The sequence below is a fragment of the Primulina tabacum genome, chromosome 10 (assembly GCF_025594145.1).
Source record: "Primulina tabacum isolate GXHZ01 chromosome 10, ASM2559414v2, whole genome shotgun sequence".
Lineage (NCBI taxonomy): Eukaryota > Viridiplantae > Streptophyta > Magnoliopsida > Lamiales > Gesneriaceae > Primulina > Primulina tabacum.
Window position 1 is genome coordinate 32,536,216 of NC_134559.1, and position 14,660 is coordinate 32,550,875.

Below are 14,660 nucleotides of genomic sequence, written 5' to 3' on the forward strand. Positions count from 1 at the left end.
ACTGGCGACCGGATGATACAATGATCCCATGATAGTGAAATGACCACAAGAATATCGCATAAATCTCAAAAAATGAATATTTTATATTTTTATGCACGTAATATAATTAAATGGCATAATGAAATATCCTGTATTATTTTACCACATGGATTGGATCGTTCCCAGACTCGCTGCGACCTATCATGAAAAATATGCAAATTATTTAACTTGACCAAACTTTGTAATTGAATCCAAAAACGAGACAATTATGCCCAACGACTTCGTATTTAATCATGACTCTGTGCCAACCCAAACCAACACCGAACCATCATTTAGTCATGATTAAAATACACCTAAAATGACGAAATAATGCTCCAAAAATGATGCAAGTCGAAATTTTTGGTGAATGGAGGCCAAAACATGAAACGCTCTTACGAGAGTCAATTTGGCACATCGCACCGAAATTTCTCGTACGACCTCTAAAATGATCCGAATCACAAACGGCCAAAAACATTACCTTCCTAACTCGATGAGGCATTGTCCAGTCCAAGGCCATAGGCTAAAACCCAACCAAGAACCTGGAACACGCCTCTGAACCGCAGCACGCTTGCTGTCAAAAATTACAGCAGTTGTGCCTTCGATTTCTTGTGTCGTTTTTGAGACTACCGGCCATTGGGGCTTGAACCACCGACCAGAGGCTCTTACCAACACCCTAAGGAATGATTTGAACCATGGCTAAGGGCCCTAGGCCAGCCACAATTCGAATCACACCCGAAACATGACAGTGCACCCACACGAGAGCACAATTCTGCACGCGTGGGATTTGCTATTGTTTTGCTATCATGGATCGTTCCAGTGGCCATCTTGCGAGAACCCGGATTTTTCGAAGCAAAGAACCTCAAAAATCTCGGAAAGTAGCTCAAAAAAAAGCCGAGGCAATGCAAAACCTTGAGAATTAAGGGTATGTCGCTCGGAAGAAGAAATCCTCAGCTCACAAGCTAAAACCCTCAGCTCAAGGAAGCTCCAAGATTCTTGGAAAAGAAACTCTCAGCTCAGAAGCTAAAACCCTCAGCTCAAGGAAGTTCATTCAATCTTGGGGAGAAAACCCCTTGCTTATGAGCTCGATCTTTCAGCTCAAAGAAGCTCCACCATGATTGTCCTAAAAGACCAAAAAGGGAGCTAAGGGAGGAGCTAAAGGTTTGGACAAATTAAGTGTGCAAGAAATAACCTTTGAGTAAACCCATAAAGGAGCTAAGGGACGAGCTAAAAGACTAAGACATATTGATGATGCAAGAAATGACCCTATAGAAAACATGGTGACTCTTGAAGCATGCATGGGATTTTGGACTACAATTATGACTAGTCTTGGATTTGAGGAATGCATGGAATTTTGAGACTACAATTATTACTTTCTTGGGCATCAAGATTTCGGCCATGAGGGGCAAAAATTACTCTATAAATAGCACTCAATGGTTGAAGGAAAAATGCTTCCAAAACCCAACCAAAATTTCGGCCCTTCCCCTCACTCTCCAAGAATTCGGCCAAGCAAGCAAGGAAGAAAGAAGGGAAGTTCGTACAGTCCAAAGCGGAATTCCTACGTCGAGGTGCTGTGTGATTGAAGACTGCATTTTCCAAAGTTGCGCCGAAGTGCTGCCCGATTTTTTGAGAAGACGTGTTGTATCAAAATCTGCAAATACGTTAAGTGGGCTTTTGTTATATATTCGTTTGTATTTTTAAACTTGAATATATATTATTACATGCATGATTGTGTGTCTCCATTTTCAAAAATATGAAGTCTGTTCGTTTAAAATTTCGATCGATTATATGCTCAGTCTGTTATTCGAAATTCTTTGGTTCCGCTGAATCCGTCTGAAACTCTGATATCTGAAAACTCTGATACGTTCTGTCTGGTAAATCTGAATTTCGTGTTGCACTGTTACAAATTGATTTGAAATGGGACGAGAATTGTGATTCTGTCTGGCCCCCAATGGTGGGTATAAAACCATTTCTGTCTGGCCCCCATTTGTGGGTATAAAACCATGTTCTGGCCTCACCCCTTAGAGGACTAAAAAATTGGGGACAATTTGACCATGGAAATGAGATGAGTAACAGTGTTCTGTCTGTTCCGATCTGTTCTGTTCTGAATTGTTCTGATCTGTTTCTGAACTTCTCTGAATCGTCTGATAACCTCTGTCTCATATTTGTTTCGTTTCTGTTATGATGAGTTAAAAGTAATAAGATTTGAAAGTTTGTTAAAGAAATGTTCTAAAGATTAAGTTCTATATGTATCATTGGAAATCGATCGACCCCCACTTGCTGAGTGTTTCCGAAAACATTCATCCCTTACAAATTTCAGATAAAAACGAGGAGCAACTGAATGAGGAAGAGCAAGATGCATTTTTTGGGGATGGTGAATCAAGGATCGAGATCAAGATTCAAGAATTTTATTTTCCTTTGTTTAGTTCCGCATTTGCAACTCTGATGTATTTTATTGTCAATGTAAAGACAATGTTTTAATTATGAAAAAGACTGGTTTTTGGCATTTCGATATGAGGCTTAATTGTTTTCAAGAAATTGTTAAACAATGCCGGATGTCACCGACGCTTCGGACACGGGGCGTGACATTTAAGTGGTATCAGAGCCGCATGGTTCATAAACCCGCTGGGATTTTGACAGACAAAATTTGAAGAAGTCAAATTTTGGCAAAAATCTAGTACATTCTGAAACAAACTCTCATTCTTTCCAAAATTCTTTGAGAAATTCGAAATCTAATTCCTTCAATCGTTCTGAAAACTCCTAGTATCGAAAATCCCACGACAACTTTGTTTATGCATTTCTATTCTTTATTCGATTCTGAAATTTTACCTCCACGGATGCCTTCGTGCTCGTGCTCAATCCGTCCTTCGCAAGCATCAACATACCATTGAAACCCAAACACGAGAGATTGCAACCCTAAAAGATCAACTCGCTATAGAAAAACAAGAGAACAAGAACTCGTAAAGATTAAGAACCTACTTCAAACTGATATACGTCGTCTCACCTATCGCCTTGATAGATCAAAGAGCCAGCTCGCCCCAACACTACGTAACCCATCTCACGTGATACGACCCCTAATCGAAAGTTTATAGTAAAGATTGAAACTGAGAAGGATCTTGCTAACCGCTCTCTTATTCAACATGAAGACCTTGCTAGCAAGCAAGAACGTTACATCGCCGAGCTTCATAGCGCTATGGATAGACTGCAAGAACAACATAACTATATGCACCTTGTCATGGAAAACATGGAAGAAGAAGAAGAAGCACCTATGGAAGTAGTGGGAAGATAAGGTAGGCTGGACTGGTATTATGGTTAAATGATATGAAAGAAAGAAGTGTAACATTTTTTTGAGAATGTACAGAGATAAGTTGAATTATATTTTTGGGAACATACCTATCAGAGATAATTTGACTTATATTTTTGGGAATATAAATACTCTGATATAAGTTAACTTACATTTGGGAATTTACTTATCGAAGATAAGCTTCCGACTTAAGATGAAATGTTTGATTCGGGGATAATAAATTATTTATGAAAATATGAGATAAGAATTATATAAGTTTTGATATTCGGAGATAAAAGTTGATTTTTATGTCAATAATTAACGGTATGGACATTTAAATTTGGGATATTAATCGATAAATTTAAATATGAAAGATTTTGGAATATTTAATAAAGATAAGAAACAATAACTTAAGTTAAGAAATTAAGGTCATTACCTTAGGTAAATAAAGAGAGTTATGAGATATTGGTGGACATCGAGGGAAATGTAGCATGCATAATAGGTTTCGACTCTTCTTATAGTAAAAAGAAAAATAGGGGAAAGATTTGTGGAGAAAGACATCCAACGAAACTTGTTTGTATTAAAGCATGTTAGGCTCATAGTTTTGATTAAAGACAGATTTAGTAAAAGAAAAATTGTTTGAGGAATTAGTTTCTTCCGTACAAGGTTGAAAGAAATTTTAACTAGGTTATTGAGACTTAAGTCAATAGGCTGATAAAGAGTTATGTTTTAAGATTCTATATTGGTTTTAAGTTTTGAGATATTAATCGTGATAATTTTAAGATAGAATAAAATAAGTATGGATACGCATATATTCAGTGCCGATTTTATTTAGTGTACTATGGTAAATTTCAACGTCATTCCGAGAATTGGTTGGTTGGACAAGAATCATGCAATGGTAAATGGTTCGGGGTAAGAATGCCAAACTCCAATCCAAGAATAAATCATATTTTATGGTAAGGATAAGGAACCGAAATCCTTTCTTTCTGCCTCTCAGATCTAGAAAGGCATGGAGTATGGGAAGAAGTCTAACTAGCAATAATGAGATAAGCAAAAGAAGGAATTAAGCTCAAGATATAAAATATTCCTGTGGTAGCGAGCTTCGGAAAGGTTATTTGAATTATCTCAGATTGTGAAGTAGAATTCGAAAGTAACTTGATAGCTCGTGCTACACTAAAATCTAAGGAACCCTAGCAAATGGCTTCAGTTGAACTCAAGAAGCTAAAAGATCAATTCCAAGATTTGTTAGTCAAAAACAAATCAGACTAAGTGCCTCTCCTTTGGAAGCTTCAGTCTTATTGACACAAAAGATTGGTGAAAGCACAAGATAGTATGTCGATCTACAAAGAACTCAATAGGATCAAGAACAAATGTCATCTTTCCAAGAATAGATGACCTTTTCTATCAGTTAAAAGGAGCTAAGATCTTTTCGAAGCTCTACCTAAGGTCAGACTACCACAATTGAAGGCCAAGGCAGAGATTATTCCTAAAACAGCCTTAAAAAGAAAAGGGTATGGACACTATGAGTTCACGATAATACCTTTTGGCCTGACCAATGCTCCAGCAACATTCATAGAACTCATGAGCAGAGTGTTCAAGAAAATTCCTTGACAAGTTTGTGGTAGCATTTATTGAGGACATTCTTGCATATTCAACAAGTTAGTAAGATCGCAAGGAAGATCTTCGTCTTGCTCTACAAATGCTCAGAGTAAAATCACTATATACTAAATTTAAGAAATATGAATTTTGACTAAAAAGCGTCATATTCCTTGATCATATAATCTTTTAAATAGGCATATCAGTGGGTCACAAGAAGGTGGAGACAATAAGGGATTGACCTTGATCAAATACTGGAATAGAAATTCGAAGTTTTTGAGATTAGTTGGCTATTAAGAAAATGTGTTGAAGGATTTTCTTCCGCTCACCAAGCTCACTCAGAAGAACTCTAAATTAAATTAGAGTGAAGAATGTGAGAAGAGTTTTTAGATCTTAAAAAAAAAGAAACTCGTTTCTACGTTAGTATTAGTACTTTCTGAAGAAAGCAAAAATTTCACAATTTACAATGGTGCATCAAAAGAGGATTGTGATGTGTTCTCATGCAAGAGGGCAAGTAATTACCAATGCATCGATGAAATTAAAATCATGTGAGCAAAATTATCCAACATATGATAGTGAATTAGCCACAATTATATTTGAGCCAAAGATCCAGAGAATTAATTTCTTTGGTGTCAAATGTGTGAAATTTATCGATCATCAAAGCCTCAAATATTGTTCACACAAAAGGAATTAAACACGAGGCAAAGACGGTGGATCGAACTATTGAAGATATTTTAGGGCGTGTGCCATGGACCTCGGAGGAATTAAATAAACACCCCCTTTGATTGAATTTGCCAATAATAATAAGTATCATGGAAGTATTGAAATCAGAGAGAAAGGTATCATGGTACTTGAATTGTTGATAAAGTAGCTATTATCAAGGAAAAAAACGCAAGGCAGCTCATGATCGACAAAAGAGCTGGGCTGATTTAAAGTGAAGACCATTGGAGTTTGAAAATGGTGTGAAAGCTTATTTTAAAGTTTACCCTATGAAAGGAGTGGTTCGATTCAGCAAATCTAGAAAGATAACTCCAAGATATGTCGGACCCTTCGAAATACTGAGAAAAATGGGAAACCTAGCTACCACAAGGCATGTCAAGGATTGACAACGTCTTCCACGTCTCACAGCTAAGGAAGTATATCTCATATCCAAGTAGCATTCTTGAAGTTGAACCGCTACTAATCAAAGGAAATGTGAATGATGAAATGAAATATGAAGAAGTCCCTATTTACGTAATGGACACCAAATACCAAGTGTTGAGATGCCAAACAATTCCATATGCCAAGATACGATGGTCAAATCATATGGAACGAGAAGCAACTTGGGAATTTGAAGAACGTATGCGCACTCGGTACCCTCATCACTTTAAAGATCTAGCTAACTAAAGTTTCGAGGACGAAACTTCCAATAAGGAGGGTGGGATGTGAGAACCCGGATTTTTAGAAGAAAAGCACCTCAAAAAGCTCGGAAAGTAGCTCAAAAAGAAGCTCAGGCAATGCAAAACCTTGAGAATTAAGGGTATGTCGCTCGGAAGAAGAAATCCTCAGCTCACAAGCTAAAACCCTCAGCTCAAGGAAGCTCCAAGATTCTTGGAAAAGAAACTCTCAGCTCAGAAGCTAAAACCATCAGCTCAAGGAAGTTCATTCATTCTTGGGGAGAAAACCCCTAGCTTATGAGCTCGATCTTTCAGCTCAAAGAAGCTCAATCATGCTTGTCCTAAAAGACCAAAAAGGGAGCTAAGGGAGGAGCTAAAGGTTTGGACAAATTAAGTGTGCAAGAAATAACCTTTGAGTAAACCCATAAAGGAGCTAAGGGACGAGCTAAAGGACTAAGACATATTGATGATGCAAGAAATGACCCTATAGAAAACCAAGGTGACTCTTGAAGCATGCATGGGATTTTGGACTACAATTATGACTAGTCTTGGGTTTGAGGAATGCATGGAATTTTGAGACTACAATTATTACTTTCTTGGGCATCATGATTTCGGCCATGAGGGGCAAAAATTACTCTATAAATAGCACTCAATGGTTGAAGAAAAAATGCTTCCAAAACCCAACCAAAATTTCGGCCCTTCCCCTCACTCTCCAAAAATTTGGCCAAGCAAGCAAGGAAGAAAGAAGGGAAGTTCGTACAGTCCAGAGCGGAATTCCTACGTCGAGGTGCTGTGTGATTGAAGACTGCATTTTCCAAAGTTGCGCCGAAGTGCTGCCCGATTTTTTGAGAAGACGTGTTGTATCAAAATCTGCAAATACGGTAAGTGGGCTTTTGTTATATATTGGTTTGTATTTTAAACTTGAATATATATTATGACATGCATGATTGTGTGTCTCCATTTTCGAAAATATGAAGTCTGTCCGTTTAAAATTTCGATCGATTATATGCTCAGTCTGTTATTCGAAATTCTTTGGTTCCGCTGAATCCATCTGAAACTCTGATATCTGAAAACTCTGATACGTTTTGTCTGGTAAATCTGAATTTCGTGTTGCACTGTTACAAATTGATCTGAAATGGGACGAGAATTGTGATTCTGTCTGGCCCCCAATGGTGGGTATAAAACCATTTCCGTTTGGCCCCCAATGGTGGGTATAAAACCATTTCTGTCTGGCCCCCATTGGTGGGTATAAAACCATGTTCTGGCCTCACCCCTTAGAGAACTAACATATTAGGGACAATTTGACCATGGAAATGAGATGAGTAACAGTGTTCTGTCTGTTCCGATCTGTTCTGTTCTGAATTGTTCTGATCTGTTTCTGAACTTCTCTGAATCGTCTGATAACCTCTGTCTCATATTTGTTTCGTTTCTGTTATGATGAGTTAAAAGTAATAAGATTTGAAAGTTTGTTAAAGAAATGTTTTAAAGATTAAGTTCTATATGTATAATTGGAAATCGATCGAACCTCACTTGCTGAGTGTTTCCCAAAACACTCACCCCTTACAAATTTCAGATAAAAACGAGGAGCAACTGAATGAGGAAGAGCAAGATGCTTTTTTTGGGGATGGTGAATCAAGGATCGAGATCAAGATTCAAGAATTTTATTTTCCTTTGTTTAGTTCCGCATTTGCAACTCTGATGTATTTTATTGTCAATGTAAAGACAATGTTTTAATTATGAAAAAGACTGGTTTTTGGCATTTCGATACGAGGCTTAATTGTTTTCAAGAAATTGTTAAACAATGCCGGATGTCACCGACGCTTCGGACACGGGGCGTGACACATCTGATTGACCATGGCACGATCTAGACATCAAAGGGGATGGTATGAACCGTGGCTAAGGGCCAGAGGCCAACCAAGATCCACACCGCTCCACAACAATCTCGAAACACAAGACACGCACCCAACCAGAATTTCCAGAAACCGAGGGGCTGCTCTTGTTTTGATTTAAAACCGATTCCGTCGTGGACCAAGCCTAAAAAGGGTGACTTAGTCACGTCTTATACATCACAAGGAGATGTTCTAACCATGGCTATAGCCCCTAGGGCAGCCAAGATCAGGAACATCCCCTTTTTGACAGCAAACACGAAAAATTCGAACACATCTGATGCAAGGGAAAGGTTGTTGTCATTCTGAATCTCAAGCGTGTAGGGGCTTGAACGAACGGACCAATATGGTCCTAACATGTCCTAATACATGTCTAGATATAGCATTGGGAGCCTGGACATAAGCCAACCACCTGTACTCAATGAAACAAGTAACCCGTGAAGCACAAGAGGGGAACAAATTCTGTGCAGATTTTCTTTTACCAAAAGCTTGCTGTAATTTCGGTTTTGGTTGAAAAATCATGATCATGTAGTAAAAAAATTCATAATACGACTTGATTGAAGAGCAAATAAGAACATATGCATGCCTGGATATTTTTGTTTCGAAAGGAAAACAAACGAACGACGACGCGGCGCGGAGGAGGAAGAGGAGTGCTCTTTTCTACCTTGTTTCTCTCGACTTTTCTCCCTTATTTTCTTACTGCTCTCCCACGATTTTTACACTGAAATTACCACTGATTTTCTCTCAGATTTCGGTGAAGAGGAGGGGGAGGGAATGGCAAGAATATAGATAGGAAAGTTGACAAGATAAAGGAATGAAATGATCTTGCTATCTTTCTAATTGTGAGATAAGGAATGCTTGGGATATCACAAGATTTTTGAGGGATATTTTGAATGTATTTGATCGACCAATGAGTCTATGAACAAGAAAAATTGCTTAATTAAATTATTTGATTGTGATTTAAAAGTAAGGAAAGAGCTCTACTAAAAAAAAAAGATTAAGGGAAGATCACAAGGAAAGGGTTGACAAACTAAATCCAATCTTTAAAAAAAAGGTGGCCGATTTCATGCTTATAAATTAAGGGTGCTTAATTGATTAATTATTGAGGATTAAAAGTTGAGGAATCATCTACCAAAAAAATTTGGATAAGGAGAGGAATCAAGGAGATGAGTTGTCCAACTTTATTTAAATCTTATATGGTGATTTTCGAAATTTTTCAAATAAAATTTGAGGGTAGGGAATTGCTTAACTAATAATTTTTATTGATTACAAGGTGAGGGATTTATCACCAAAAAAAATTAAGGAAAGACTTAAAATGGAGAGTTCTCAAAATTTGAATCCCTTAAAGAGATATGGCCGAAATTATAATAAAAATGGATGGGAAATATTTCTTAATTATTGAATTTTAAATCCCTAGTGTTTTATCTACCTATTAAATATTTTAGAGAATTAACGAATTAATCATTGAACTTTATTTACTACTTATCTCAACTTATTTAAATAATTTCTTAAACCTTCTTTTACAATAATTTAACTTAAATAAATTTTTAGAATGTTTTCTTAATTTTAAATTTTATCTCTTTACTCCAACTCCAGTCCGGCCTCACTTAATGAACTGAAAAGCTAACAATTAAATTACTGCATAAAATAAATAAATTTAAAGAAAAGAATTTAAATACTCAAGCAATAAAAATCATTTTAATTTAAATACTAGGATTATGCATGGCTTATATACGTAGTCTAATTTACGGGTTCTACACGTCTAGATCAAAGTAGTGCCTAAGCTTCACTTGATCATGAATTTCCCTGTTCAAGCCACAAAGAAAACGTGACATCGTTGCCTCAATATCCTCCTCTATATTGGTCCTGATCAAGATTACTTCTAACTCCTTATAGTAGTACTCAACACTCCTCGTACCCTGCTTCAAGTTTTGCAACTTTTTAAACATCTCCCTATAGTAATGGTTGGGCACAAACCTTTTTCTCATGACTCTCTTCATCTCATCCTAAGTTTCTATAGGTCTCTCATTGCATCTTCTCTTAGTGGTCACTAATTGATCCCACCAAATAAGTGCATAATCTACAAACTCAACCACTGCCAACCTAACCTTGTTGAGTTTGGAGTATTGGTGACAATCGAAAACAAACTCAACTCGCTTCTCCCATTCTAAATATGCCTCCGGGTCAGATTTCCAATGGAACGATGGAATCTTCATCTTAATACTACCCATGTTACCATCTTCCATATTCCCATCATTGTACCTACCCCGTTCGTCTTCTCTTTTTCCTCTACCTCTTCCGGTCCTACCCCAATTCTCATTTTGGCTCTCTTCTTCTCGTCCCAAATCATATTCTTCCTCTTCTTCTCCTCTACCGAAATCTTTAGGCTTAGATTTATCTCCACTAATACTAACTTCAAGCCTACTCATCTTCTCATGCAACGGCTCCAACTCAACCCTCATCATCCGAGTGAAATGTCCAAACAACGCCTCCATTTGAACCTTAGACAACCCCTGGTTCGAATTATCTCCTACCTCCCTCTCCATTTACTTTCGGACTTGTACCTACAAGAAAATGTTAGTGGAAATAAAAGATATTCCTCACCCAAATGCTCACGGTCACTCCAAAGAAAAAGTCGCTCGTCTCTCCTCTCTTATTTTTTTTTTGCTCACAACAAATACTCACCAATCACTCCAAAGAAATAACGCTCGCACTCAAGTATTACTCAAATTTGATAGTTCTCTCAAAAGTGTGCTCAAGCTTCGTATTTGGATGGATATATCAAACAATCAAGTTCAACTTGTGAACAATTGCGATCGACTCACTTAGACTGCGTAGACAAGCAATTTGAATATATATGAAATATTGTTTTTTGACTGTGAGAGACAATTTAATGTGAATCTCCAAAGGAAATAGAACAAAATACCAAAAAAAAATAATGGTGAATTTTAGGATTTTTTTTGGCTGAGTGCTACTCGAAAATCCCAAAAAAATAAAAGAATCATAAAATTTTGAGAATAACCGATTCACGGAAAAAAGACGAAGAACGATAGAACGACGCAGATCTCACAAACAAACGAAAGGATAACACAGATCTGAAAATTTATGAACAAGATAAACTTACTTAAATTCAATCAGCCACAGCTCTGATACCAAATGATATGAATCCTCGTACGAACGAATAGCAAACACGATTATTTCGAACCATGCTCTCAATTCAATAACGTTAAAAAGATTCGTGTGGTGTCCCGATTTTTGAATCAAATGTGTGTGTGATTTTCACCTCTAAACTATAAAAAGTTAAGTAACAAATAATCACAAAGAAAACAATCGAAAACTGGAACGAACCTTCAAAGAACAAGCCTATGACAATCCGCACAAGAACGATCGACAAACGCCACAAAGCATAAATTTTCATAAGTTTGATTTTTTATAACAAAGCAAAAAACTTTTAGTTATTTAAGAGAAAAATCAATAACAAAAATTATATTCGATCAATATATCCAAAAATTGTTCAATATTCTCCCAAATATACATATTCAATCAAAAGATATGAAAAGATAACTTACTAAATTATCTAATGCATTAAATAAGGTAAAAATTGAGTTTTTTCCGCCAAATATATCAAAGGACACGGACCCCGTGTATGGGTCCGAAGTGGGGTCTGTGTAGGCACTGTAATTCTCATTTTCGAGGATAATTAACACGAACCCTGAGTACATCTCCGGGATGGGGTCCGTGTACCCTCTGACGTTTTCCTTCTTTGAAAGATAATGGTATTCGGGGATCTTCCTCAATTATTGCTTGAATAATGTTCCTTTGGTCCCCAAATGTACTACCCCGCATCACGAATCCTTCGGAACTTTGCACCTTACTCGTAAGCCCTTCTTTATTGCTCATTACTCCTTGTAGTGTCTTTTTGAATTTCTTTAGTCGTCCTCTCGTGATTGGTCCCTCCGGCAATTCTAATGGATCCCATGCTTTCCTCGGAGCTTGGCCTACCATGATCGCATCAGCGCCACGCCCATTCAGGTTTATATCATTTCCTTCTGTTGATCACTTAGTTCCATGTCAAGTGATGAATTACACATATCAAATTTTTTTAAATTCGTCAAATACTTCATGGTCGACTTATTTTCAAAAAACAAAAAAGATACTTACAATGAATTTATCAGACATGCGAGTCATGACAAAAGAAATCCAGTCATCTCGTGCAAGAGCATAGCCAATAGGTGGTTGATCCAACTCCTCTGGTTTATCAACCTTGTTCGAAATGAACGTTTGAGTGAGATGCAATTTAAATTGATGCCACTTATTATTTGCCGAACTTAAGCATCCCTTTTTCCAGCTTGGGGGAACATCAAACGTCAACTGTAAAACATCAAAATTGGAAATACATTAAAACGAATGACATAACATAAAATATATATAAACAATATGAATATTAATTGTGAAAAAACAATAGAATTTACATTAACAGATTTCCATATCAATTCTTCAACTTCACTTGGAACTTGCTTCCATGTCTTGTATGAGAACCTGTAATTTGATATTTGCAATCACATGCTCGTGTATCTGAGCATCATAAGTATTCTGCAACTCCAAGATTTTGGAACTTCCAACTAGTTGCCCCCGAAGTTCAATCTCAATGTGCTGAAATTCTTCTCTCTGTTTAGCCACTGTCTGAAGTCTCTGCTGCAAAACATTGTTGTCCAAACCTCTATCAACAGTTATTGAGCAGAAATCCACATTAATTGACTCTCTCCCATGCTGCACCTTAATACAACACATCAAATCAGCTTAACTTTCACTCACGTTGACGTTGATTCAGTTAAAAAGAAAAACACAGGGAAGCAAATTCCAACTTCAACGAAGCCCGATTATTACCTCGTATATCAATCTCTCATCAGCTTGGCCCATTTTTGAACGCTCTACCTCCTGCGTATAAAGAAAACCAGAAAAAAATAAAAAAAGATACCATTTTAAACCCTAACCTTTTGATTCATTGCTACGACATAAATCAATTTCAAAACAAAGACTAAAAGCACCCACATTGAACACAAATCACGATGAAGCAAATGTAAGTAACATTTCTCACAGAAATCTACCTCATTAGCTGCGTTTCGAACCATTTGCTCAGAAACAACGCGCCACTCCTTCCGAGAAGGCTGAAAAGACGATGAAAGCGGCAGCGAAACCACTCCCCGTGTGGCGGCAGCACCGGCCGCCGTCGTGTCCATTAATTCCAAAAAAACAACTGCACACTACCCCCTCTCTCAATTTTCGTATCAGCAAGGAGAAAAAACAAATTCCCAATAAAAACCCTAGAAAAGAAGAGATCGAAAATGGAGAAAGGCAAAACCTAGAGCGAGTAACAGTGAGAATTGGGGAATTAGATCAACGAACAGCGGGATCGAACAATGGATTTTTATACCTTTTTCGGGCGAGTGATCGAGGAAATTTGGGCGAATATGGTGTTTTACAACTATAAACCCGTGGGTACACTCACCAGGGACCAGAAGAGGAGGCAACGAGCAAGGAAAGCCGCCAGCGATGTTGAACCTCCGCTATTTAAAAAGAGATCACAAGGGCATTTATCAACTACATGCGCGTCTATTTAAATGTAATATTTATGTCTTTTTGTGTGCATTGTGTGTATCCATGTATGCTTAGTTAGTTAAATCTTGTTTTTAAAACACAATATTATTTCACCTTTTAGATATTTAAACACATATTTACTAGTTAAGTGAAAGTTCGTCAATTTCACCTACTTTATTATATACCAGTGTTCCAACGCAAATATTTTTTATAATTTATTTGGTTTATATCTATAATATCTTACTAAGTTTGAGACACTTAGAGTAACTAACTTTGGTGTAATGATTTGTTTTAATAATTATATATATTAATGAAATGCTAAAATTTTAATGCAAGTTATATGTAGTTCAGCGGTTAGAGTCTTTATTTTTTAGGGTTTAGGTTAAAGGTTCAATTCTTATTGAAATCATTTTTTTATTCTTTTATTATTTAATTTATTTTTTAATTTATATATCAAAATTACAGTGTAGTCTCTCACTATTTCTTATAATTATATTTTGATCCTCATTTAAATATAAATCAAATGAATTATAAAAAATATTATACAAGCACGCAACGCGTGCGTCGGTGCACTAGTTTAAATGAAAATCAATATGTAATTATAAGAATTAGTGAATGACTATACTGTAATTTTGATATATGAATTAAAAAAATAAATAATTAAAAGGAAAAAAAATCTCAAGTAAAAACTGAACCTAAAACTTGATAATTAAGAAAAACAGACACTATCCGCTGAGCTACGTGTGACTTGCAAAAAGTTTTTAACACTTTATTAATATATATAATTGTTAAAACAAATCACAACACCAAAATTAGTTATTTAATAATATAATATAGATATTTTAAAATCTATAAATATTTTTACAATTTATCGATCCAAACATAATCATTACATTGCGCCTGGAA

General features: G+C 36.4%; 1 protein-coding gene across 3 annotated transcripts in view; it reads right to left on the reverse strand.

Moving 5' to 3' along the window:
- The window catches only part of LOC142505464 (uncharacterized), a 39,727-nt gene extending 26,004 nt beyond the window's left edge, over positions 1-13,723 (reverse strand). The window contains exons 1-5 of one of the 3 annotated variants that reach the window (XM_075618446.1): positions 13,265-13,723; positions 13,044-13,094; positions 12,629-12,932; positions 12,318-12,527; positions 11,687-12,205 (exon numbers count right to left, since the gene is read on the reverse strand). In XM_075618446.1, the coding sequence (XP_075474561.1) occupies positions 12,660-12,932; positions 13,044-13,094; positions 13,265-13,396 (456 nt within the window). In that variant the 5' untranslated portion in view covers positions 13,397-13,723 and the 3' untranslated portion in view covers positions 11,687-12,205; positions 12,318-12,527; positions 12,629-12,659. Of the gene's footprint in view, positions 1-11,686; positions 12,216-12,317; positions 12,528-12,628; positions 12,933-13,043; positions 13,095-13,264 lie in introns of those variants that run through there. The other 2 variants (XM_075618445.1, XM_075618444.1) reach the window with 2 other exon arrangements.
- Positions 13,724-14,660: the final 937 nt, after the last annotated feature.